This window comes from Poecilia formosa, unplaced genomic scaffold (genome assembly GCF_000485575.1).
Source record: "Poecilia formosa unplaced genomic scaffold, Poecilia_formosa-5.1.2 Scaffold235, whole genome shotgun sequence".
Classification (NCBI taxonomy): domain Eukaryota; kingdom Metazoa; phylum Chordata; class Actinopteri; order Cyprinodontiformes; family Poeciliidae; genus Poecilia; species Poecilia formosa.
In genome coordinates this window covers 413,293-436,600 of record NW_006800174.1, presented here as the reverse complement: position 1 = coordinate 436,600, position 23,308 = coordinate 413,293, and the positions used below count along the sequence as shown (strand labels likewise).

Here is a 23,308-nt window from a genome sequence, read left to right as displayed (position 1 = left end):
TGTTTTTTTCAGAGAAAGAACTTTCTGTCTTGTTGCCTTTTTTATCTCTCTGTAGGTTATTCTCTTTACTCCTTCCTGTCTGAACCGTCTGGAAACAGACCGACTCTGACTTTCATTCTGTTTATTTTCAGATCCAGCCCTTCTTCTGGCACTTCTTTGTCCTCATCTTGTGATGAATAGTTCAGATTTCACAAACAATTAAGTGCAATTAAATCAATAATGCAGATGTCTAATTCTGCATATATTATGTGAAATGTGTTACTGAATTTGCAAAGGAGCTTTGTTCTATGAACTCTTAAATGCCTTGTTACCTTATTAATCCCTACAGTTATGTTGAGGGGATCCAAAGACAATGAAGTTATAGAGTTAAAGGGTTCGATAGAGTTGAGGAGGTGGAGGCATCCCCCAATACTGCAGTAAGAGGAACATTAAAAACCACTAAATCACTTTCCTTCCACACTGCAATTATTTAGTACTTTGTGTTAATCCATCACATAAAACCTGAATAAAACAACATCCATTAATGATTGTGGTTGCAGCAAAAAAATAAATAGAAAAAAATATATGACTATTTTTTAAAGGCTTTTCACATTCTAATGTTTTCCTTTATCATTTTTTTTCTTTAAAAGCCTTCAAACTATTGATGCAAACGATAACATGTGAAACTGTAACGTCTAGTTGCCATCTGATGTCACGCGTAATAAAAAAACCAACCTTCTAAGGACACTTATCACTCTGTTTATAATACCAACAACAAAACTTTCTGTTGACTATTACCCTGATTTATTAAAATCGTGCTCCATGACGCTTATGGTAAACAAAATGACAAAGCAGCCCACCCGTCCCAACAGCCTCCCTCCTCCTCCGCCTCGTCTCCAGACACTGGCTCTTGATTAGAGTTTGGAGCGGCTGCGGCAGAACAAAAGCCTCATTCTGAAAGACGGACAAGGATGCGGTGCTCCCACAAGGATAAAAGACATTTTCTGGGGAAAGTGACGTGATTGTACTCCGGTCTCTTCTCTTCTAAACAATAACAGCTGACAGCAGTTAGATGAAGAGTATGCGTGCGTGGTGAGTGTGTTGCCGTTATATTGTGATCACACCTGCACGAGCATATTTAAAGGGGATTTTGGACGCATTACAGGAGATGCAAATATACAGGGAGATGAGTCGAGTATGTGTGGAGAATGTCTGCACTAAACATCTGTTTTCGGTACAGATTTCAAAATGTTAATGTTTATTGCTTAATAATTAAGCCATGAGACAAATCTAATAATGAACACACTAAACTGGACGCTTTTATTGCTTGAGCTTGTGTGCTTGGATTTTCTTACATGTCTTCACATTTGCAGTGACAGCAGGTCCTTCAGTCCCGTCCTGCAGCTGAGAGAATATGCTGATCTTATACTCCATGTTGGGCTTCAGGCTGCTGAAACAGTGTCTGCTGGCGCCTCCACCGAGCTTCGTCTCCTGCTTCTGACTACCTGCAGTCGCAAACAGATAAAATTAACAATCAAACAACAACAAGAAAGTGTGATATTTCTGCATGAAATGTTATTTTGGAAAAAAAAAACTTCGAGAACCTAGTAAAAAAAAAAAACAGAGATTTTAAACTGCAAAATACACAATTTCATCAGAAATCTAAGAGTATAACAACATTCTTTCTAGCAGTGTCACTGACCATTGTGTTGAAAACCACACACAGATGTCCAAACAAAAACGTCAAAATAGTTTTGCAAAATTGGACACAATAAAAAATAAAAGTCTGTCTAGAAATGTTGGGAAAAACAATCAGTTTTTCATGCTGGAAAAAGACAATAGGAAGAATTAGGAAAAAAGCTTATTGTGCTCCCACTAACAGCTTATCTGACAGCAAAAATTATTTGCCTTTCAAATAAATATGTTAATAGTTAGAAACATTATGTTTTTAAAACAGTTACTGAATGCAACTGTGCCTAAAAACAGTTCCAGATCAGACTGAATAAGTGCGACGTTTGAGGAAGCTTCATGTTTATAAAGGCAAAAGCTGGAGCTAATTTAAATAGATGTGCTATTTTTTATTTTATTGTTATGTTGTTTGTGCCACTTTTACAATTATTGTGTTGAATTATTTCAAGCTGTCAAAATATTTTAAATATTTTAAATTTCTGTGTTCTGTTAATATGTTAATAGAGCATGATCTTTCTGTTTTAAAATAAGATGTGTATCCTTATAGAGAGAGTAGCTGGACATTTAGAGTTATTCTGGCTTTATGGTTGATTATTGTTTTAATTCATTGGCAAATTCTGAAATAAATCAATAAAATTGATTTGTTTGTGAAAATGACCTTCTATACAAGGATCAGGTTGGAAATCTGAGCCGGAGGAGCAGCATGCACAAGCACTTTGATGACTGCAAGGATGAGAGGAAATGGACAATGGATGGATTTATAAATGGATAAAAGAATGGATGATCTTTTTTGATGCTTCATATTCTTATTAATGTTTTATATTCTAGGAGGTGTATTTAAAAAAAGATAGTTTCAAAATGAAATGACTTCAGTCATTAAGTTAAATCACTGAAATGTCTGCTTCACTTCTCTGTCTGCAAGCCTCAAAAAGAGAAATGATTAAAATGAAGCAAGTACAAGACGCTGGTTAAATATTTTTACTGAAGACATATAGAACGATCAGTTTGTTGGTTATTGTCGCCCACGGCTGTGATTTTGAGACTAATGGCTGAGGGTGAATTATGAGTAGATGTAATAAAAATGCACTTAATAGACTGAATGCAAAAAGATACATAAATAAATAAAAAAAATGCATTTTTGTGCTAAATATTTATGCAAATATCTGAAAAGGTTAAATGGGCAATGAGTATCAGAAGATTAAAAAGCTCACTGTCAAACTAAGTATGGTTTAGACGATATAATGCTGACAGATAGAAGATCAATCTACTCTTACAATCCTAAAAAACAGAAACAGTGTTTACAAACAGCAGCCAACAAAATAAAATTGAGGAAAATCTAATTATCTCAAACCTCTTTAAACTTGCTTGTTCATCAACGCTCTTCAGCACCAAAGGTTTTACCCTCATCTACTTTACAATACGTGTTTGAGATTTTGTTTCGTTTTCCTAAATTTACTTTCCCCTGTCTCACTTTATAACCTTCCTTATCAAAAATGGGATAAGAAGCACATCATTCCAGTTTCTCCTGCAGCAGAAACATCTCTAGGGTAATTACATACCAGCTGTGCTGACATAAATCCTCATTTACCTCCATTGTGTGTGTTGAAAGAAACCAATACATTGGAGCTCCCTGAGGAAACACGAGGGGATATGTGGCTTTTATGTGACGTTAATGATTGCAGTGGTATTGCTGAAGGCCTAAAGGTGATGAATAACAGCCATTACTTTCCTATTTGGCGGATGACGGCTGTATTAAAAGTCAATCTCATCTTTGAGGCGGAGACTGAGAGGTGTACCTGGGAAATTGAATAAGGGCAACGCCATCTGTTGTTTGGTGTTATTTTGGGGAGTTGGACTGTTTTATCTCTTCAAAACGAGAAAATAGACAATTATTTCTGTTTGAGGCTGCAGAAAGAAAGTGCCGGGTAAATTGCGATAATAATTGTTTATATGGGAGACTGGGATTGTTTGGACAGCTGAAGTAAAAGACCACATTAAATTGCAATAGAAACACAAATACAAGTTTCATAAAAACTCTGGGAGCAGTTTTAAGACATAAAGGAAACTGTCTTTTCAAAGTATGCGGAGCCAGATTATTACAGATTATAAAACAAAAACATGAAGAAAAACCAAATAGTCTCAGTAAGAGCTAGCTTGAAAGACCTTTAACGGTGCCTGTGTGTCCAGTTCTGACAGAGAGTTAATTAATCAAGAACACAATCAATGCAAACCTGTTAAATGGAAACAGTTTTACTTCTTTTTCACTTCGGCACAGTTTAGGAAAATGGTAAAATGATAAAAATCCAAGGAGCAACCTGTATTTTGTGCTTTTGAGAAAATGAATATAGCAGATCTAAAAGAGTAAAAGAAAAATGCACTTATTTTGTTGAAGATCCCATGTCTTCATATTTTCATGCTACACTTTAATTAAAAAAGTCCCCCTCTCCCCAAGAAGGGGAGCGTAGAGAGTACAGTTCCTCCAGTGAATTATGGGGATTCTCCCATGTATCCTTCCTAGCAGGATGTACCATAAAGCCACCAAAAAAATGTGCTCAAGAGGCATTCTGATCAGGAACTCAAAGTGGAAAGAAGAAAGTCAAAATATTGACTTCTCCAGATCCACAAAAAAACAATCCAACTCCCAAGACTCTATCAGCAATTCTAAGAGGGTTGGTCCACTGTCCTAAAGCCAGGATGAAAATCGTACTGCTGTTCCTGAATCTGAAGTGGAGAGAGATGAAAGTGGCAAAGGAACCACAAGAGCTAATCATGGAGAAGTGGAAGCAGCTGAAAAAGAGAAGAGATGAGAAGATGCAGTAGAAAACAGCTGGGAAGGGGTGAAAGGTAAACCAATATAATTGAGCCTGAAACTAAGTAAACAGGAATGAACAATAACCTAAGGCGTCTATACCAAATCCATAAAATACTAATAAACCAAAAGTTAAATAAGTCCAGATCTAAGTAGATAATCAATTAAGAAATTAATAAAATGGAAACACAAATGAAACTTAAGTATCAAACATCTATGGATCACAATAGCAAGGCAGTGACAGGAGGGAGTAAATATGTAACTAATGGGAGAAAATTCAAAAGCAAAACTCTGGCATATTTCAAGTTTAGCTGACAGGCTGCCTAAATTTCTCCTTCATTATGTTATAAAAACACAAAACAGTTTATATCTGCATAAAACACTTAATTATACAAAAAGGGACACTGCAGTAAACATTTCAAGCATTTCAAAAGTAAGTCAGAAGATCAGTTCCGACAGACACTTGTGTCTGCAGGGACTCTCTAAAGCAGGTTTCACTTCTTTCCAAAACGCCCACATCTCACCACAGGGTGCTTCAGACAGAAGGAGTTGTTTGGTTTTATTGTTTCAGGGAAACAATTTTCTCTCAATAAGAAAACTGACTCCAGGTGCTGCTAAATGTTTAGAGAAAACTTCAGAACACCAATTCCATTTTGTCTTTTCTTCTTTAAAGCACACCTCCCAGAACAGACTCAACAAGACATAATTACTGTCAATCACGTAACCAGAACACCTCCTCATTTAGCACCCATAATACCCCTTTGTCTTTTTTGCTCCACTTTACTCCACACAGGAAATGTAAATGTCACCAGAGCTGTAATCCAAAAGCCCTTTTTTTTCCACAGAAAAGCTCAGTGTTTGATTGTACAGCTAAATCTTTGCGACTGTCAGCACATCTCAAGTGGAACACAACGGAACCTCTGTGATCTTGGGCTAATTAGGAATTCGAACTCCTCCTCATGAAAACATGCGAGTATGAATGAGTTCCTTCGCAACCAGCTCAGAAATTCGTTGTGGGAGCTCAGCATGGAATAATGAAGAGAATTACTACTGGAAATACAGTGTGATGCAGCTGAGGTAAGGCACAGTTTAGTAGAACTGCAACAGTTCTTTTAAAACCTGATACTGAAATCAAGAGTGATGTAGTTACAAAACTTGTGTGCACGCGTTTGCATACTTTATCTCTTCATATAACAACCTGGATAATTAAATAAAATAATGAAAAATGTAATTATTCTTTATTTCTAAATTTGACATTTACATTTCTACATTTATGCAGATCCAGTGAACTCTAAATTCTTATTATTATTGTCCTTTTTTTAGACTTTGTCTTTTTGCTTTTGTGCCACTTCCGTTTCAGAGTGAATTTTTAATCACAGCTTTAAGAGTGTAGACATAATGGTACTCACCAGTCACAGATTGAATAACCAGTCTGTAGGTACTGGCATGCTGGTGAGGCACCCACTGAGCACAAACACCAGACATCCTCACTTGATATGTGCTCAAATTGGTTACTCCAAGATACACTGTTGAAAAGGCAGAGAAATAAAAATAATTTTAAGAAAAAGATGCAGATTTCATGCAGAAAACATCAAGTTTTCATTTGCTTCAGTCTTTATTCCCCCCAAAGCAATTACAGTAACTGTAAGTTACGGCAGGTGTTGGTTAGTGCCTCTGACTTTTCTAGCAATGCTCACATATATGATTCTACATTTTAAACAGAAATAGATCAGAAACATAAAACTTTTTTGGGTCTCTAAAAATAGTCGGTGGAGATTCATGAGCATTCTTCTCTCCATGCTGCTATAATAGCGGCACACAAAGCCGCATAGAGTCACATCAGAGAAACCACATGCAATCATGAATCCAGATGACGAACCTAAAGCATACAGCTGGTTAGCTTAAAAAACACCACACTGCATTTTCATGAAGCTATTTGCAGACATATGGAGAAATGTAGCTGCACTGAGTTTGCAAAAAAAAAAAAAAAGAGTAGGTTTTACATACAATCCTAAACAAACCCACACAGTCTATTTATGCAAATGGCTGGAATGGCTTTTAGATCTGACTTTAGAAAGCATCACTTGTTCTGAGAGAGACATTACAATTCATGTTTATATAAGTTGGTAATGGCCTTGAAAAGCTTGCTTTATTTTACACTGAATAACCGCCCCCCCCCCCAAAAAAAAAAAAAAAAAAAAAAAAAAACGGAATATTTTTAATTAAGTATTTAATTCATGAGTTTCATCTCCTTGCATTCCTGGCTACAACACCACAATCCACAACCACTTAGAAGTTCCTAGGATGAGATGAGTTACGACAACACTTAATTTCTTTCTGGTATAAATAGATTCTTTTTTAAGTGAATTGAATTGATGTTCAAGGATGTAAAAATTCTTTCAGGACCTGGGATTTTTCCAATCAGACTTAGGAGCAATTCCAGCTTTTTGGCAAACATTGTTTTCAGATCATTTCCAAGTCTATGAAACCAAATATATATAAAAAAAAACTAAGTTGCTGGTGGGTCTTTACAATAAATAAGTTTATATTTTTCCTTCTTAATGACTTGATGAGTTTAATTGCACAAAAAGTGAATGTTCACAAATTTATTTTTCCAAATATTCTGGAGGGACATCAAAATATACAGGTAACACGTCTTAAAAGAAGTTCCAAAAGAAAACTCCCTACTTTTCATCTCAAAAGTTCCAATACTTGTGATTGTGTGACATTGACGCATCAGTCCGTTCATCTCTGCTGGCTCACTGGTTTCATTAACATGCTGCTGAGCAATATCACAGACACTGTATTCCCCTTCTGGGACATCTGCAGCCTAATCAGCCTTCCCTCTTGTCATATAAACCCATCTTTCCATCTTTTTCAGTTTACTCTCCTCTGCTCTCGCCTTTGTCTTGCAAAATGTGTCCTTTATTTAACCACCGCGAGCCTGCTCATTGGTATGCAGTCAGTGAAAAACGCCACCAAGGCATGTGCGCTATATTTAAAAAGGTACATGCTTCTGCCTTTAGCTGACACTTGCCCTGCAAACAGAGTAATGAAAATGGATGATGGGGTTGGGTTTAACTGTCGGGCTCAAGGACACCACGAAAGGGCATGCTTTCTGTTAGTGGCTTTGACTTTCACAAGCTGGTGACATCGGAGGTTCAAACGGAGCTGCACACGAACGGACCAGGCTGCTGAGAAGAGGTTAATTATGACGCGGGAGAGGAACATGAAGGTTTCAACTCAAATTATTTTAGTTGAGAGGAACTGATTAAATAATTCAGGACAGACTCTCAAGGAGTGTTGGGAAGGCTTTACATCAGCAATCATAACTTTGAGCTATCGTATCTAGTTAATTTAACAACTGCTGCTGGATGTCGATGTTCAGCTGCTTTGATGATTAACTAAAGGTGATTGTTTAGATCAGCTCAACTCAGAGCCTCTACCAGATGGCCGAGCTCCTCACCTTTTTTTAAGGGACTACCCAGCAACCCTGCAGGGAAAGTTCATTTCATGACCCAGATTTCATGACCATTGGCTAATTAGGTTTATGGTTCTATTGTACAAAAAATATTCTAAAATTGATTCAATTAAAGTCACTCAGATTGATCAGAAACTGAGTTGATAGATTGACAGACATCTTGTTCAGCTGAAGTGAACAGTAAAAATATTGCAAATCAAAAGGTGTTTTGATTAAGGTTTTAGTTTACCTTAATGTACACTAATGAAACCAGATTATTTAAGATTTTATATTTTCCATTTCTTCTCTGTTTTCTTGTTGAATTAAAGGGCCAGTATTATGTTTTCCAGCCACATTGTGACATTTTGTAGCACAATCAGGTAACAGTGTTGCCTTCAGTTGTAATAAAAATATATCAGATATGTCTTAAAAGAAATGTAACTTTGTAGTTTAACACCTTGAAATTGGGTGTCTGTCTTTTTAAGAAACTCTTGCGCTTTCTGACACACTGCCTTCAGGAAGTCGTCCCAACATTGTTTCTCTATTAACCCTTTTACAAGCGCTGCACTGAGGAGTATAAGTATAATAAGCTCAGCATATTTACGGTTCCTTCAGGTGTTTTCTAATGGCTGCTGACTAGTCTGAAGGAGCTGAGTGAGGGAAGCTTCAGGGAGTGGTGCTCTGCGAGAAAGGAGTTTGGAAACTTGGAAACTGCAGCTACCGAGGAGGATCTTCGTCCCTACAGGCGGTGCTCTGTATCCTCAGCATTTTGCAAAGCAGAAAGGTTTAAAGTATGCTCAAATATGCATGAAAGCAACACTCCAAGTATGCTTTTGATGAGGGAATAACATCAATTTTACATAGTACAGTGCCTTTACAAAATAATATTTTTTAACACTGAGGCTGTAGAACTTTTGAGATTATTTATCGGGGTCTTATCTTGTCATCACAAAAACCTGATATGCTAACATGGGCGTGTACACTTTTGAGAGCTGTTGCAATGATTTCATCAGAAGCAGTTAAACAAAGGAGAATGTTTTCAAAACTAACTCCAAACATAAGAAAAGAAATGAAGTGTACAATCACAATAAGCTCTTCTTGTTTAAGAACACTGTGCAAAAGGAAATTTGACGTTGAGCCAAAAGCACAAGAGAGAAACTGTGGAGTTAAATCAAAGTGAAGGAAGCTGAACTCACAAGTCTTGGCCTTTCCTGTTAGAGCCTCGCTGGATCCTGTGGTGTAGGACGCGATGACCTTGACACTGTACTCTGTCCCACTCAAGAGGTTGACGATCAGCATGGTGTTCACATCCTCGCCAACAAAAGTCTCCAGCGCCTGTCCAGGGGCTGCAACGGGCCAGAGCCGATTAAATGGGAGGTCAGGGAGCAACAAATGGCCAGTTAGATGAAAGGGCTGGAAGGAGCATGTTTTTGCATTTCTTCTAAAAATATTTGGCTTCGCATAGAGTTTCCAGGCTAAAGGAGAATGTGTGAAACTCATTCTGTATTCTACATGTACTTCTTCATTTGAAAACCAAAACAAGCCTCTAATGATCTGGCCTCATCTTGCACTTGATAGTGTCTAATGTAGCCTTAAGGCATTAGCTGCAGGGGAAGATGCTTGAGGTCAGTAGCTTAATGCTCCAAAAATCTGCTTAGCTCACTCATTTCTCCCTTCACACTCGATGAAGAAAACCCAGCACTAAGGGATGCTGATGACAGAGAAAGTTCTGAGTTTCAACTATTAAGTCTTAATGACTTTGAGGACCAAATGTTCATGAATCCTCATTCTAAGAGCTAAATTTAGGTTAATAAAAAAAAATATTCTCTTTGAATAAAAGTGAGGATTTCCAAGAAGCACAATTTGACGGTAAACTGTTAAAGGTTTAGTTTTTGTTCATGTGCATAAATTACCAGAAAGAGGCTGGTAGACGACTCTGTAGCCCATAGTGGGCGAAGGAGGAACATCCCAGCTGATCCTGAAGCGGTTGTACCATTCTTCTGACACTCGCAGGTTCCTAGGAGCTGACAGAGGATCTGAGGAGCAGAAAAAAAATGCAATTTTTATATATTTATTTTTACCAAAATCTTAAAAGTATTGATTTACACTGCTCTTTGCAAAAAAAGAAAAGAAAAGGAGGAATGTTGAAATCTAAAATCGAGAGAAAAATTCAGACAAAGCAAGTCATTTTACAAATCCATTCACCAAAAACATTTATATATTTTTATTTTATACAAAGTTATCAGAGAGAAACAAAGAAAAGCATATGAAGAAACTGAAGGGACAGAAACAAAGCCTGCAGATAATGAAGCACAATTAAAGAGAAGCTGGATAAAGCTTAGAGCTATTTTCAGACTTAGTACAAAGAAAAAAACTTCATAGCGCACATCTTTTCATGCTTTTATAATTTAATATGTCAAAAACAAATTAAAACCAGAGTTATATGAATGAAAACTAGAGAGTGGACAGTGTATAGAGCTCAAAGTAGATTCTTTTTTAAATAAATTAATTCCTTTCTTAGGCTAATATGTAGGGAATGTGTGCATTGACATTCATTCGTAACTTCAGCTCATTTTGAAGAAGATCCCCTCGGTTACCATAAAACATGGATCCTCACGGATTGAAATCCCTGAGTGAATCCTCCAGCTGCTCAGTTTCACATTGATACAGCTGAAAACCTCCAAACACCCTCACCATGTTCCATCACAAACGGAAATCTCTGAGTTACACCAGCTCTTGTGCCTCATCTTTCCTCCTCACCCTCTGCTGTTGTTCGGCATTAAAAATCCAATCATACCTTTCTGCACCGAACAACCCCAATGGTTTCTGCTGCGAACTGATGTGTTTAAATCCTCATGTTATAACCTGCTCCTCTGATGTGTTATATATCCTCCGCTGCCCTTCCTGGACCTGAGGAGGTTCCCATCATCCTCTGCTCTGTGCCATCCCTCCCACGATGTGCTCACTGATAATGAGAAACTGGAGGTTTAATGAAAGTCTCTCGATACAGAAGCTTTTCTCGTGATTTAGCTACCATTATAAAGAGGTTTGGGTGATAATTCAGCATTTAGATTCATCTTTGGCTAAGATGCAATTGTGCATGGGTCAGTTGTTTTACTGTACTTGAGCTGACAAACAATAAGTCCATAAATAGCTCTGAGCTTGTGCTACAAAATAAAGCTTGTTTCATAAATGGTTTTGTCTTTGTAGCTTTACTTTATCTGAACCCAGGTGATTCAATTTTTTTCAAACTTAAGTAGATATATGAAGATATACATATTATTTTTACAAATCTAAGCTGATATACATTTAATAGCAAACAGAATTAAAACCATAAAAAGTCAAAATTTTCCTCACCTTCACAATCTTAATACAGACAATCTCAGGTGTTATGAATCCTGGTTATCATTTCAGAAAAAAAAAAAAAAAAAAAGTCCTACTTGGTTCCAGACCAACTTCAGACCAACATCAACCAGATGGTTGATACAAACAACAACTTTAAATAAAACAACTAATGAATAAAGACAAGAAACTACATGAAATAAAAATGTGCAATAACCAGTTTTCATACATATGAATGCTATTTTTGTAATACTTGATTGAGGCGCCTGTTGAGTCATGTAGTATTCACTGGTCCATAATCAATCCAGTCTACCCAAGACTCATTTCAGTTGTGAGGTCGTCTGGCTCTTGACAGGCGAGCCCACACATTTTGCACCAAATTTAGTTTTGACTCTGTAATGAAAGTAAGCTTTTATTGCTTTTGGCATCTCATTAAACTCACTTTGATAGTGAAAAATAAAGCCTCTCTTCATTTTTATGAAGATCTTGGATCAAAATTAGCTGCCATTTTGACCTGATTATAAGTGCAACCACCCTAAAAACAACCTCAATTTCATCTGGAAAGAGAAACTCCAGGTCATGACGCTAGCACCATATGTTTCACTGTGGTTATGGTGTTTTATGGTAATGCCCAATGCCGTTTTCTCTTATCTGTTATTTTCAGGAAATAAGGCTGGGTTAGGAAATCGAACTTGGAATGGCTGCATCAAGGTCTTTAGCCTCAAACATAAAGTGAACCAGTCCTACCATTAAGCACATCCACTTCCTTCCCTTAGCATATTTTTTTCAGAAGAATTGAACAAGACATAATGCCACATTAAAGGGCATTATGTTAAATCCTTTTAATGTGAATGTGGCACTTTAATAAGGGCATGCAGACATTTATTTGCGTATGTTAAGGTGACATTTCCTCCAACTGGTAAATGTTTCTCTTTAACAAGGGGAAAAAAAACTGGCATAGTTTTAGTTAGTTTAGAAAGAAGAGCTGTATGACTCTGCAAAGTTGGATGAGAAATATCATCGTTTCTTGCAAATGTTACCTGAATATAAATAAGACCAAAACCAGTTAATTCCTCCAACCCATAATGTTTTGTGTGAATTTGGTGTGAACAGAAAATAATCTTGAAATGTCAACTTTCCTTCTTTATCCTCCTGACTACCAGTAGTTCATTTTTGTCCTCTGTAGAGGACATTTCTAAACTTGAATATCTCCAACCCCCTACATTCTACTGAATTAATTCCTTTTGGTATCTGGAGAGGACATTTAGGGCTTTTCAATGATACTGCATGTGAAAGGGTGGGACTTTTGTACGTACCTTTTTCTAGTTCATAAAAATGGCATTCATCAGTAATACATTATATGGGAAGAGACAAAGTAAGTGCATAAAACCTTTTACTACCTTACAAAGACTGTGGGATTTTAAAAAAATGCTAATTGGACAATATATTTTTTTTCCTGGTAGTCAGGAGGTTAAACTAGATAATTTTCATAACTCGACCTTCATCTTTTAAACATATCTGATTAGGCACATCTGCAAATTTAGCTGCTTTATTGACTCCAGAGGTGAAAGATGATGCAATTAAGTATTTTCGTATAATTTTCTACACTTTTGAAAGTGTAGAACAATGCATGAACGATGATTTGTAACCATTGTTGAACGGTTACAAATCACATAAGGACATAACTATGTTACTTGTTATTCCTTAAACCTAGTATCATATTAGATCTAATTTTAGCAATGCTGGTAATCCTATGCAGAACAATTCTTCTCTGGTTCTAGGTCACACCACCAGAACAGAGGGAAATGTCAGTTTAAGAAATTAACTTACTCTTGAACAACAGAGAAATCTCAGATTCAGAAAGTGTTGATACAGCTTTAAAAATAGAGAAAATATTCCATAACTAGCAACTTAAACATGTACAAGATGATGACATTTCATAAGCACAAGTGCAAGCTGGATGCTCACTCTTAGCAAGAAATGGTCTTTGTAAAAAAAAAAAAAAATCCATTGCCATATCTCACTTCTTGAACACAAATGCAGCATTTACAGAATGAATTTGTCTCAAAGGAAAACAGTGAAACGGCTGAGAATCTCTGACCAGTTTGCAATTTTTTTAATCACTACTGAAAACTCTACAGAATGCAGTTTATTCCGGTTCTTTCATGACTGCAATACTTGTCCTGCTCGCTGAATAACCTCAGAACTTCTTCAGCTAATCAACCCATCCCACAGGGGATCAGAAGCTCAGATTAGTCGGCCTCAGCTGTCATATTATCTATCGTCGGTGTGGTTCTAAATACCCAATCACCTCCTCTACATTCCCTGTCATGCCTCCCTCCGTGTCAACCCCACCCCTCGCCGGTTCAGATCCCAGATTACACCGGCTCCCCTTGTCTCATCATCTGTCTTCACTCTAAAAAAAAAAAAAAAATAATGGACCCCCCCTCTCTGCATTCTCTGCCATTTTTCCTCAGGGGATCATCTCATCCCTCACTTGCTAACAGGAACCATTCATCATCACCAAGTGTTGGAGACCCGTCATTTAAAAATCGGGAAAACGTCGTTAACGCCTGCTAATGTGTGTAATGCGCCGCTCAGGGAGAAGCGATGGGATGGAGGGGAAAGACAAATGACCGGAATTTGGAGTTACTTTCTAGCTGAAAGTCAAGTGTTTGCTCTGTGATGCACATGCTGACAGCGAAATCATTAGCTTCCACTTGAGCATTTAAAGCAGAAAGTCGCATTTAAAAAGGATAAATAAAAATCTTGCATTTTTGTCTTGAGCTCCACAGGAAAAATAATTAATGTAGAAATTTCAGCCACAGAGACTGGCTGCTACCTTTCTGTAGTCACTTCAAATTGTTTCGGGAGTAATGAGCTGATAAGACTTAAACAGTTTGACAAAATTTGAAACGTTCTCCCATTGTTCGTACTTTTAAGTGACAGTTTTTAAATTAGCTATGGTGCTAAATGGTTTTTCCATGCATTCAGGCTTCACAACAGAAATAATTAAATTTAATTAGACTTTAAGAAAAATGCTCTGTCTAGCAAAAACAACTGCTTATTTGTTTCTGCTAATATGTTGCTTGCATTTCCAAAAGACTAAAACTTGGTCCAAGTGACAACTCCGAGGTGAACATTCATCTCAAATCATTAAGAATTTAGTTTCCCATTTAAGTGTCTGGCACCGATACTCAAACTCGAAAAGTGGGCTACAGCAACCATTTCCCGTTTTTTTCAGTTAATGTGATTAGCTTCTTAGTCAAGCATCTGCTAATATGCCCCCAATACATCATTGCTCTCATCATATGAACTATGTGTAAAATGTGGACACCTTCCAAAAAGGCAGAAGGTTTACAAGATTAGTAAATATTAAACATCTAGCTCAATAAATGCGTAGGATATAATGAACTAAAGCATGTTAAAACACCACAGTTTACTGAACTTGGCTATGGTTGAGTCATATTTCTAAAGCACTGCAGGGAGGGATTACTAAAAGCCATTGCAAGAGGCTGCGGTTTCAGCCAGATGCACTTAGTTAAGGTTATATTAATACAGGGGCATTATATAACAACCTTATTCCTGGCAGGGTCTCTGCATGTGTGAATGTGTTAGTAACTTCTGATAACAACAGATGCAGAATATCAGTTTGTTAGGTACCTATTTGCATGTGATAAGCTTATTTTAAACAACTGGCTTGTGGTTAATATAGAGTTCTCATTTTTTTCTCAGTTTGAATCGTCACACACCACTGAACATGTCCCTCCAAAGCCCGGATGTGTCTGAACACGAGGACTTCTCAAACTGTCTGCTGACGCATCTTCAATCAGACAAAGCTTCACTTTTGACATCAGCAGGTGTTGAACATGCACCCGAAGTGAAACCAGATTAGGCCTGAAATGTTTCGATTCTCTACCAGCAAATGAAGAATCAACATTAATGTGAACGAGGAAACTAAATTTCAAGGCACGTTTGGTCATTTCACTTTATCAAATAAAACCCCAAAGACGAGAAAAAAATAATACAATATTGGCCTTTGACTGACCACTGTAAATGAAATGTTGGCTCTGCGATGAGCAGATAAGGTATGATTATAAGCTTAAGATATATCAAGCGACATTATGATCAGAAATAATATCGCTGCTAACATAAAATATTGTTGCTAACATATCGTTTTATGTTAGCAACATTATCCACATTAAAGCTGCTATCATCCATCTCAAGTGATTCTGAGAGTTTTGTTCACTTCCTTTTGTATAGATTATAGTTAAAATTCTAATATGATAAAGAATCTTAAGATTAATATGTGATTTTAATATGTGAGATGCCCATTCACATATTAAAACAAAGTTAAACATATCATGCATATAAAAAGCAATAATACAACAATAAATCAGAATGTAATAGCTTTAAAAAACAAACAAACAAAGGAACATATATTGGGTCTAATGTTCTTCTGTCTGAATGCATCACTGGACAAAATTCTAATTAAACTTATTAAAATGTTTCTTTTGGTTTGACCAAATATCCGGATGTTTAAATAAATCAGAGTTAGGCTATTTTAGTTACTGAAATCCTTCTTAGGTATTCATTTTTCATTTCTGTTTATATTTCTATGAACCATGTTCTGCCTTTTAGTCTCTAAAAGCTCCACTGCCTTCACCCTTTTTCTCGGTCTGCAGCTGTAAAGGGAGTATACTTCTGTCTTTAACAGGCTTTTCACAGGAATCAAGTTCAGACCATGCCTGCTAGAGTGGTCAGGCTGACCCAGAACAAAACTGCACAATTGTTCAAGGGTGTAACCCTTGAAAGTGCATGTGAGGAAGGCGGGTATAATTATTAGTGTGGTTGTATTTTTCCCGCAAAAACAAAACACAGGATTGATTAAAATATAGCAAATTATAACTTGAGACTTACGTGTCCGACCCATTTGTGAGGATGCCGGGCCATCTCCCTCATTATAAACAGGAATCACGGTGACTTTGTACTGTGTGTCTGAAAGGAGAGGCTGCAGAACCAGGCTGGTTTGACCTGAGGGCACCGTCCTCTGAAAGCAGAGGGGGAAAAAAAAGATATTACTGTCTGATCTGTTGTTACAAATTTGAAAAGATGTAATCATGTAATTTTTCCACACATGCTCAAAAACTTGTCCATCCATGCAAAAAAGGAATACAAGGCAAACAGTCTGGTTGTAATATGTGCTGATGTAAAGCAAATCAAAACTTTAACTCTTTTGTTCTTTCACTCTGTAATGCAGTCACCTGCATCTGAGGAAATGACTGCTTTGTAAATCTTCATGGTCAACTTAAAAAGTTGACATGCTGAGTTTTAATAGGTTACAGAAATGTTCTAGGAAGAACAACAAGGTAAATGAATCTATCCTGACAACCAACTACAAAGCACAAAAAAAAATAAAATAAAAAAATCAATCTTAACCAAGGTTAGCTTGTGAGAGTTGCTACTTTTAGATTTTGGGGGCTGCAGAGGCTAATTGTGTCTTGGTTTGTTCTCCTGAGTGAAGCTGACCTTTTCTTAAAGCAGATCTACAAATGACTTATTCATCCTGGTGAAACGTTTTCCATGTGCAGCAGATGAGATAATCTGCCTCTTTATCCAGCAGACATCTTTTATTTGTTCTCCTCTTTCTTTTTCATTTACTCCATCAACTTCTGTTCATGGCTCCCTGGTTTCCTATTACATATTTTGGTCTTCAATTAAACTTTTCCAATGGCAGTTATTATTTACTGTCCATCTTTGAATCAGCGACTCAAGATGTAACATCAAATTAATGTTCTATTTGAAATGTGTTTCTCAATTGGAAAAACCAAATTGAGAAATGTCCTGTTTTCATATTACAAATAACAATTTGTAAAACTGGCCCACAACATCAGCTCTTTGCCTTTAAATGTAAACCAAAAACCTATAAAAAAAATTACAAAGTGATGTAAAAACCAAAAGCTTCAATGTATATTTGGTGGATTTTTTTTGTGATAGAGTAACACATGGAGTTGTAGTGTCCAATTGTGAATCAGGAGGGGAAAAAAAATAAACTACATTTTTAAACATTTTATATGAATAAAAATCTTAAAAATCTTGTGTGTTTCTAATAAGCCCCAAACAGTCAATACTTGGTAGAACTAACTTTCTCTGCAATCACTGCATTTGTTGTTTGGCAAGAGAAAAATCCAAGGAGAAATTAATCTCTACACCAAAATAAAAAAATAAAAAATACCTGTATGTAGCTGTGACTCACTTTTAGATTCCTCTGTCTGCTCTGGCCATTAGAAGTCTTTGTCTCACCCTACCTGAGTCTGCCAGTTTGCATTCAGGGCATGCACAGTCTGGCCTTACTCCATCTACAAACTTTTTTTTCTCCATCTCTAAAGAAAAGTCTTTTTCAGACGTGTCATTCAGACAAACACTGAGAGCCTTGAGGATTCAATTTCGGCTCGGTCTGATGAAAAAGGTAGCAAGCCTCCAAACTGTCAAGGAGCTGAACTGCCAGAAATAAATCAACTTTTCATACAAACCTCATTTTGGTGCCACAAAATTACAAATAAATAAAAATTTAATTCTTCAAATAAGTGCAAAAATCTCAAATAAACCAAATGTGTGGAATTTAATTTAAAATACGATGTACCTGCCGTGTTTTCATGCCAGATTAAAACAATTGAGGAAGACCTTGTAGAGTATAAAGAGTAAAAGTTGTAATTAAAATGAGCACATAAGTGAAACTGTAAATATGTGAAGGGGATTCAACAATGACTCCAAAAACTCAAACCCTGAGAGGAAAAGCACTTTCTAATTCATAAAGTTTAAAGTTACCAGCTCCAGCTTTCAACAACGCTGTGACTTTGTTCATGTTAGGTGGCAGAATATTTGTTGGCAAATGAAAACCCAGACTTTTAGGCATATTGCTCGAAAAATCAATCAAATTTTTGTCGAACTGTACGAGGGTCACAGAATGCCAATCCTTCTGAGAGATCTCCATTTATGAAAAATGACTATGTGAAATTTTAGACAGATTAGTTCAGTTTCTTCTACAAAGAAAGTAGAAGAGTAATAAGTTCAAGGAGGTGGAGATCTTAAAGAATTCCTTCAGGGAAGAAAATAAAATAAATAAATGTAAAAATGACCAAAAGGGATTTTAATGTGTTCAGTATAAAGCTGAGCATTTCCAAATATCTGCTAAATCTGGCCACACTGTTTCACTCAATCAATGTTTGACTAAATAACCAGTATACCTTCAGATTTTCCATTTGTCCTTGTTAAAGTTTTTATCACCTCAAACAACATCTACTTGCAAAGTGAAAATAGCCAGAATTCTGTTTATACATACAGAAGTGCATTTGATGCCTGAAAGCCTTTGTTTATTGAACACTGAATTCAGTGGCAGAGCAACTTCAGTGACTTAAACATCACAGCTGCCTGTGAACAGATGGCTGCAGAGTTTAGTTACCCCACGGTTACCCTGCACACACTGACATCTGGTTAAACAGTGACAGAGACAAAACCAGGATTTAAATTTGGATTTGTTGAGGATGTGAGGTTTGTGGTTTCGGGTGGCAGTGGATGTTCCACATTCCCTCATAGTCAACAAAATACGGACAGCATCCTTTGACATATTGATGCCTGAATAAGTCTGTACTGCTGGTGTGAAGCTGTTGCATGCAAAAATATTTTCTTTAAAATGATAAAAATGCATGTTTTATGTATTTTATAGGCTTAATAAATTGAAGAATTTGCCAGTATAAAAAAAAAAACTCAAGGAATGTTGATATTTAGTTTTTGTAGGGTAAATTTACACCGACTACCATGATCTTGAGACGTTTTCTTTATGACTGTACAACCAAGACAAACAGACTGAAGCGTAGCACCATGTATACTATCTTAATGTAATCTACGGTTGTTTGTCAAGAAAATACATTTGTTTTGAAGGTTGTTTGAATTGTTTAGGTAAGGGTGTGGAAGAGGTAGTCTGCACAGATCAGAAATTCAAGGGTAATATGGGTGCAGAGAAAAGGCAGCAAAACAAACTAATGGAATGCAGTTGGCAGCAATGATTGTCACTCCAAGGACCCCTTCACTGGAGAAATAAAGGTGGTTGGCAAAAGGTAAACAACACCTGAAGCCAAGCTGACTTCATATTTTAATGAACTAAAAACTTGTAATTATTATTATTATAATTTTTTTAGGAATTTCATAAGTTGAGTCAAAACTGCATCTTTTGAGGGGCTTAGAGGGGGAAGTTTCAGAAAAAAAAACAAGCAATTGAAGTGAACATGGTCTCTTGATGGTTTCATAATTTGAACATTTAGAAAAGCATTTCATGTAGTATTGCGTCATTGCTCCGTTTTCCCTGGTTTTGTTCGGTGGCTTGTGGCTCCCTCAAAGGGAACACTTGTAGGAAGCTGTGCAGTTGTTTTCCCAAGCTCTTTAGACTGTGGGTGTTGAGTGCAGCACTTGGCGATTCATAACCTGACCGGACTGCCAAATGGAGCTCCCAGCTGCTCGCACTTTGATAAGAGATCTCATTTACCAAGCTGCTGGTGTGAACAGCTGGCAGCTCTTTATTGTCAGGATGAAAAGCTGCTGTGGGACCTGAGTCCGGAGCGGACCACCATGGTACGGCATCCTCTGCTGGGGCGATGCCACAAATCAACACTAACAAATACTCAACTGCCAGTTCAGACTCATTAAAATATTATAGGCTGTCCAGATACTGGACAATAGTTACCATGAAATGAAGTGCACACTTCGATATAAAGCTAGGACAAAATACATGGCAGAACACTCAGGTATTAAGGCTATAGCGTAAGAGGAAGGATTCTCTACTTCTCAGTCACACTGGCTTTCGGCATTTTTGTGTTTTTCTCCTAGATTCATGCTTGTTTTGCTGTTTGTGTTTGGCTTGGCTTGTTACCACCATTTGGATTTACTCATTTAGTGCTCAACTCTGTTTTTTTTTCTCAAGTTGTTATTGAAACCATTTTATTTTGCATCCATGAGCCTAGCTGCCTTCCCTTGGGACATTCACAAATCCTACATCATGTTGCTTTAATTATTCAAGCAGGATTTGATTTCTTTTTAGTTTTTATAAAATTGTAATTTGTGATGAGATTAGTATTTTAGTCGAGGAAAAAACCTGGTGGTTAAAACTCTTACTTACTTGCAAAAAACAGTAAAACATCCTAGATTAGTCCATTTATTCAGTGTGGACAAAGTCTTCACACTTTAATTATATTTTTGTTTAAATCACAGGCACTTTTAGCAGTACCTGTAAAAAAAAACAAGCTCTTTTAATTCAGTTGTATGATCAGTGTGTCTATGACCTTTTAACTATTAACTGATGACTTCATGTTTGCTATAGCTGTGAAATGCCACAGAGGAGGCTTCTTAACCACTCTTAAAGAGGCAGAGCACAAGAACGTAACATTCAAACCAGATGTGCATTTATGACAGGAAGTGGCAACAAGTAATTCCCAACTTGCCTAAACTTACTCATGTCTCCAGTCTACTGTGAAATAACTGTGCCAAACAGTGACAATTTGTAAAGTGTGTTCGATGTGGAGAAGTTTGAGGGGGCATCAAAGTCAGCTCTGAAAAATGGTTTCAGTTATCATAAGTAAATGGTTTCCAGAAGGTAGCTTCTAAATTAATATCAGATAAAAACATGTAAATAAGTTTCAAAAGAAATTAGATTCATTTTCAAAAACTGTTGTAAATTAAACACTCAATTTCCTGAAGAGTTTGCTTAAGCAGGACTATGATATGGGTATTTATCAATTTCATTACTGAATTTTGAACATATTCCTAGAAAATTTGGCAAGCAAAACATTGGCCACACTTTACTAATATGACTCTGGAGACCCTGTTCTGACATTACTGAAGTATTTCCTTATTTGAGGTCACAACTTCCATAAACAAACATCCGATGACAATGCTCAAGACCTGAAATCATTTTCTTTTGTCTTTAGTTATTTTTTCCCAACTTCTCCTGAGTTACAAAGTCAAAAAGGTTGCTGACATCATAAGTTTGTATTGGTATCTGCTTTATGTTTTATTATATACCTGTCAAACCTGCTGACATAAAAACAAATCTAAACGGAGTAAACATCCACATGGCAGAACTGTGTTTCTGCATCAGAGATTTTTTTTTCTCCAAACCTTCCTGCTACACTTTGTCTCTTGTGGCTCATTAGAGTGAATCCAGTCATTCTCTCCATTTTTCTCACCATCTAATCAAACAGAGTCTTTGATGATCTGACAGTGTTTTCATCATTATCTTCTTCTCCATCATCACAAAACTCTGTGTGAAGAACCGCCATGAACTACAGCAACATTTCATCTCCCCTTCCACTTTTGTTCCCAAAAGAAGTCTGTTAAACTGAAGGCCTGCCATGCATTGGGGTCTGACTTTTCAGACAGCTTTTAGTGCTTTATGTACAGTAACAACAAATGATAAGCATTTTACATTTGTTCTTTACTTCAAAAATGTCATCTTCAGTTATTCCCACAGCAGCCAGTTATTGCCACTTGACCTATGCTCTTCATTTATTGATAATTCTAAACAAAAATGGAAAAAGAGCCCAAAATAATTACAGCTTTTATTGTAGATTCATATTCTGTCTAATATTCACAAACTAAACTTTTATAATTTATTCAAATTCATATTAAAAGTTTCCAGATTCATACTTTTCTTATGCTTATCCGAGAGTGTTGCCATTTTGTGTTGTCATGGAATGAGCAATCCATGTCGTGACACATGGGTTGCTTTTCTCTTAGTGTTCATAAGGACCCCGAGGCATGGCCAATCTGGGCCACAACCTAATTAGATTCACACACCATAGCAAAACAATACGTTAAAAATCAGGTGAACATAACGTCAGATTTATGAAGCAACCCCTTCATCTGATCAGGGTAAATACTCACGAAGAATTTGAGGTAAAAAAAAAAATAAAAAAAATTTAATCCACCCTAAACTTATTTGAACACATAAATATTTTACCTTTCTTTGGTGACAACATGTTTATTTTGTTCTGTACTTCCTGATAACTCAGTACTAACCCCATTTTGAGCCACTCAATGAAAACAAAACTGATATCTTCAGTTTTAAACATACTTAGCAGATTATATCTTTAATAATTGTCCAAAAAAACCCCCAAAAACAACAGAATTAAAACTAAGAGCTGTCTTCCTTACCGTCTCCTCTGCTCTGTCTCCCCTGGCACTGATGTAGGTCAGTCGATAATGACGGACATTCCTGGAGTCCACAGCCTGCCACGACACCCGCATGCTAAATGTGGTTTCTTCATCGATCTTCAGGTTCTTCACAGCATAACGAGGTGCTGGAGGATCAGGAACGGAGAAAAGAAAATATGAATAAATGAATGAAATCGCTCGGCAGATCAGAGTCAGAGAAACTCAGTGAAGCGCAAAACTGTCACACTGTGAGATGGAAGAAGATGATATCAAAATCTTTTGACATTTAATTTACTTCAAATTCATATGGGTGTCTTGGTGACATCAAAACCTCTCCCTGCAGAAGGTATCATAAACTTTCATGATGGGAGATAAGCCCCACATCTAAAGATGTGGAAACAGATTTTAAATAGAGATTGAACCCAAAAAGCTTAGCTTTTGACTGATTTTTTTCAATAACCTTCATAATATATCTAAAGCTTCCCATCATGTTTTAAAAACTAACAGATCCCAGTGACACTAGAGAAAATGTGCATAATTAAAAGTGGAAAAAAGGAAACATGGTCAACAAGATTGAACGCGTTGTGTATTCCCTATTGTTTTATCCTTTACTTCCACCACACTGTTATGCAGTTCTTTAATGGTCTTAAACACAAAAGCCTAATAAAATACAATAAAACTTATGATTCTAAACAAGACAGAACTTTAAAAAGATCAAGGGTTTGTGTAAATTTGTGAGACACTCTATGGCAAGTGTAAATGAAGAGATTATAACAAGACTATGGTCCAAGAGGAAGTATGATGTTTACAATCAACAAAAATTG

General features: G+C 36.6%; 1 protein-coding gene across 5 annotated transcripts in view; it reads right to left on the bottom strand.

The window, feature by feature from the left end:
- LOC103149734 (collagen alpha-1(XIV) chain-like) overlaps positions 1 to 23,308 on the bottom strand; it is a 95,890-nt gene that overhangs the window by 54,306 nt on the left and 18,276 nt on the right. For all 5 annotated transcript variants that reach the window (XR_001664343.1, XM_016680183.1, XM_016680184.1 and 2 more), the window contains exons 14-19: positions 22,485 to 22,630; positions 16,200 to 16,329; positions 9,851 to 9,973; positions 9,134 to 9,283; positions 5,887 to 6,003; positions 1,335 to 1,484 (exon numbers count right to left, since the gene is read on the bottom strand). Coding sequence is in view for 4 of the 5 variants with exons in the window: in XM_016680183.1 (XP_016535669.1) it covers positions 1,335 to 1,484; positions 5,887 to 6,003; positions 9,134 to 9,283; positions 9,851 to 9,973; positions 16,200 to 16,329; positions 22,485 to 22,630 (816 nt within the window). In the remaining variant the exon portion in view is untranslated. The remainder of the gene's footprint in view (positions 1 to 1,334; positions 1,485 to 5,886; positions 6,004 to 9,133; positions 9,284 to 9,850; positions 9,974 to 16,199; positions 16,330 to 22,484; positions 22,631 to 23,308) is intronic.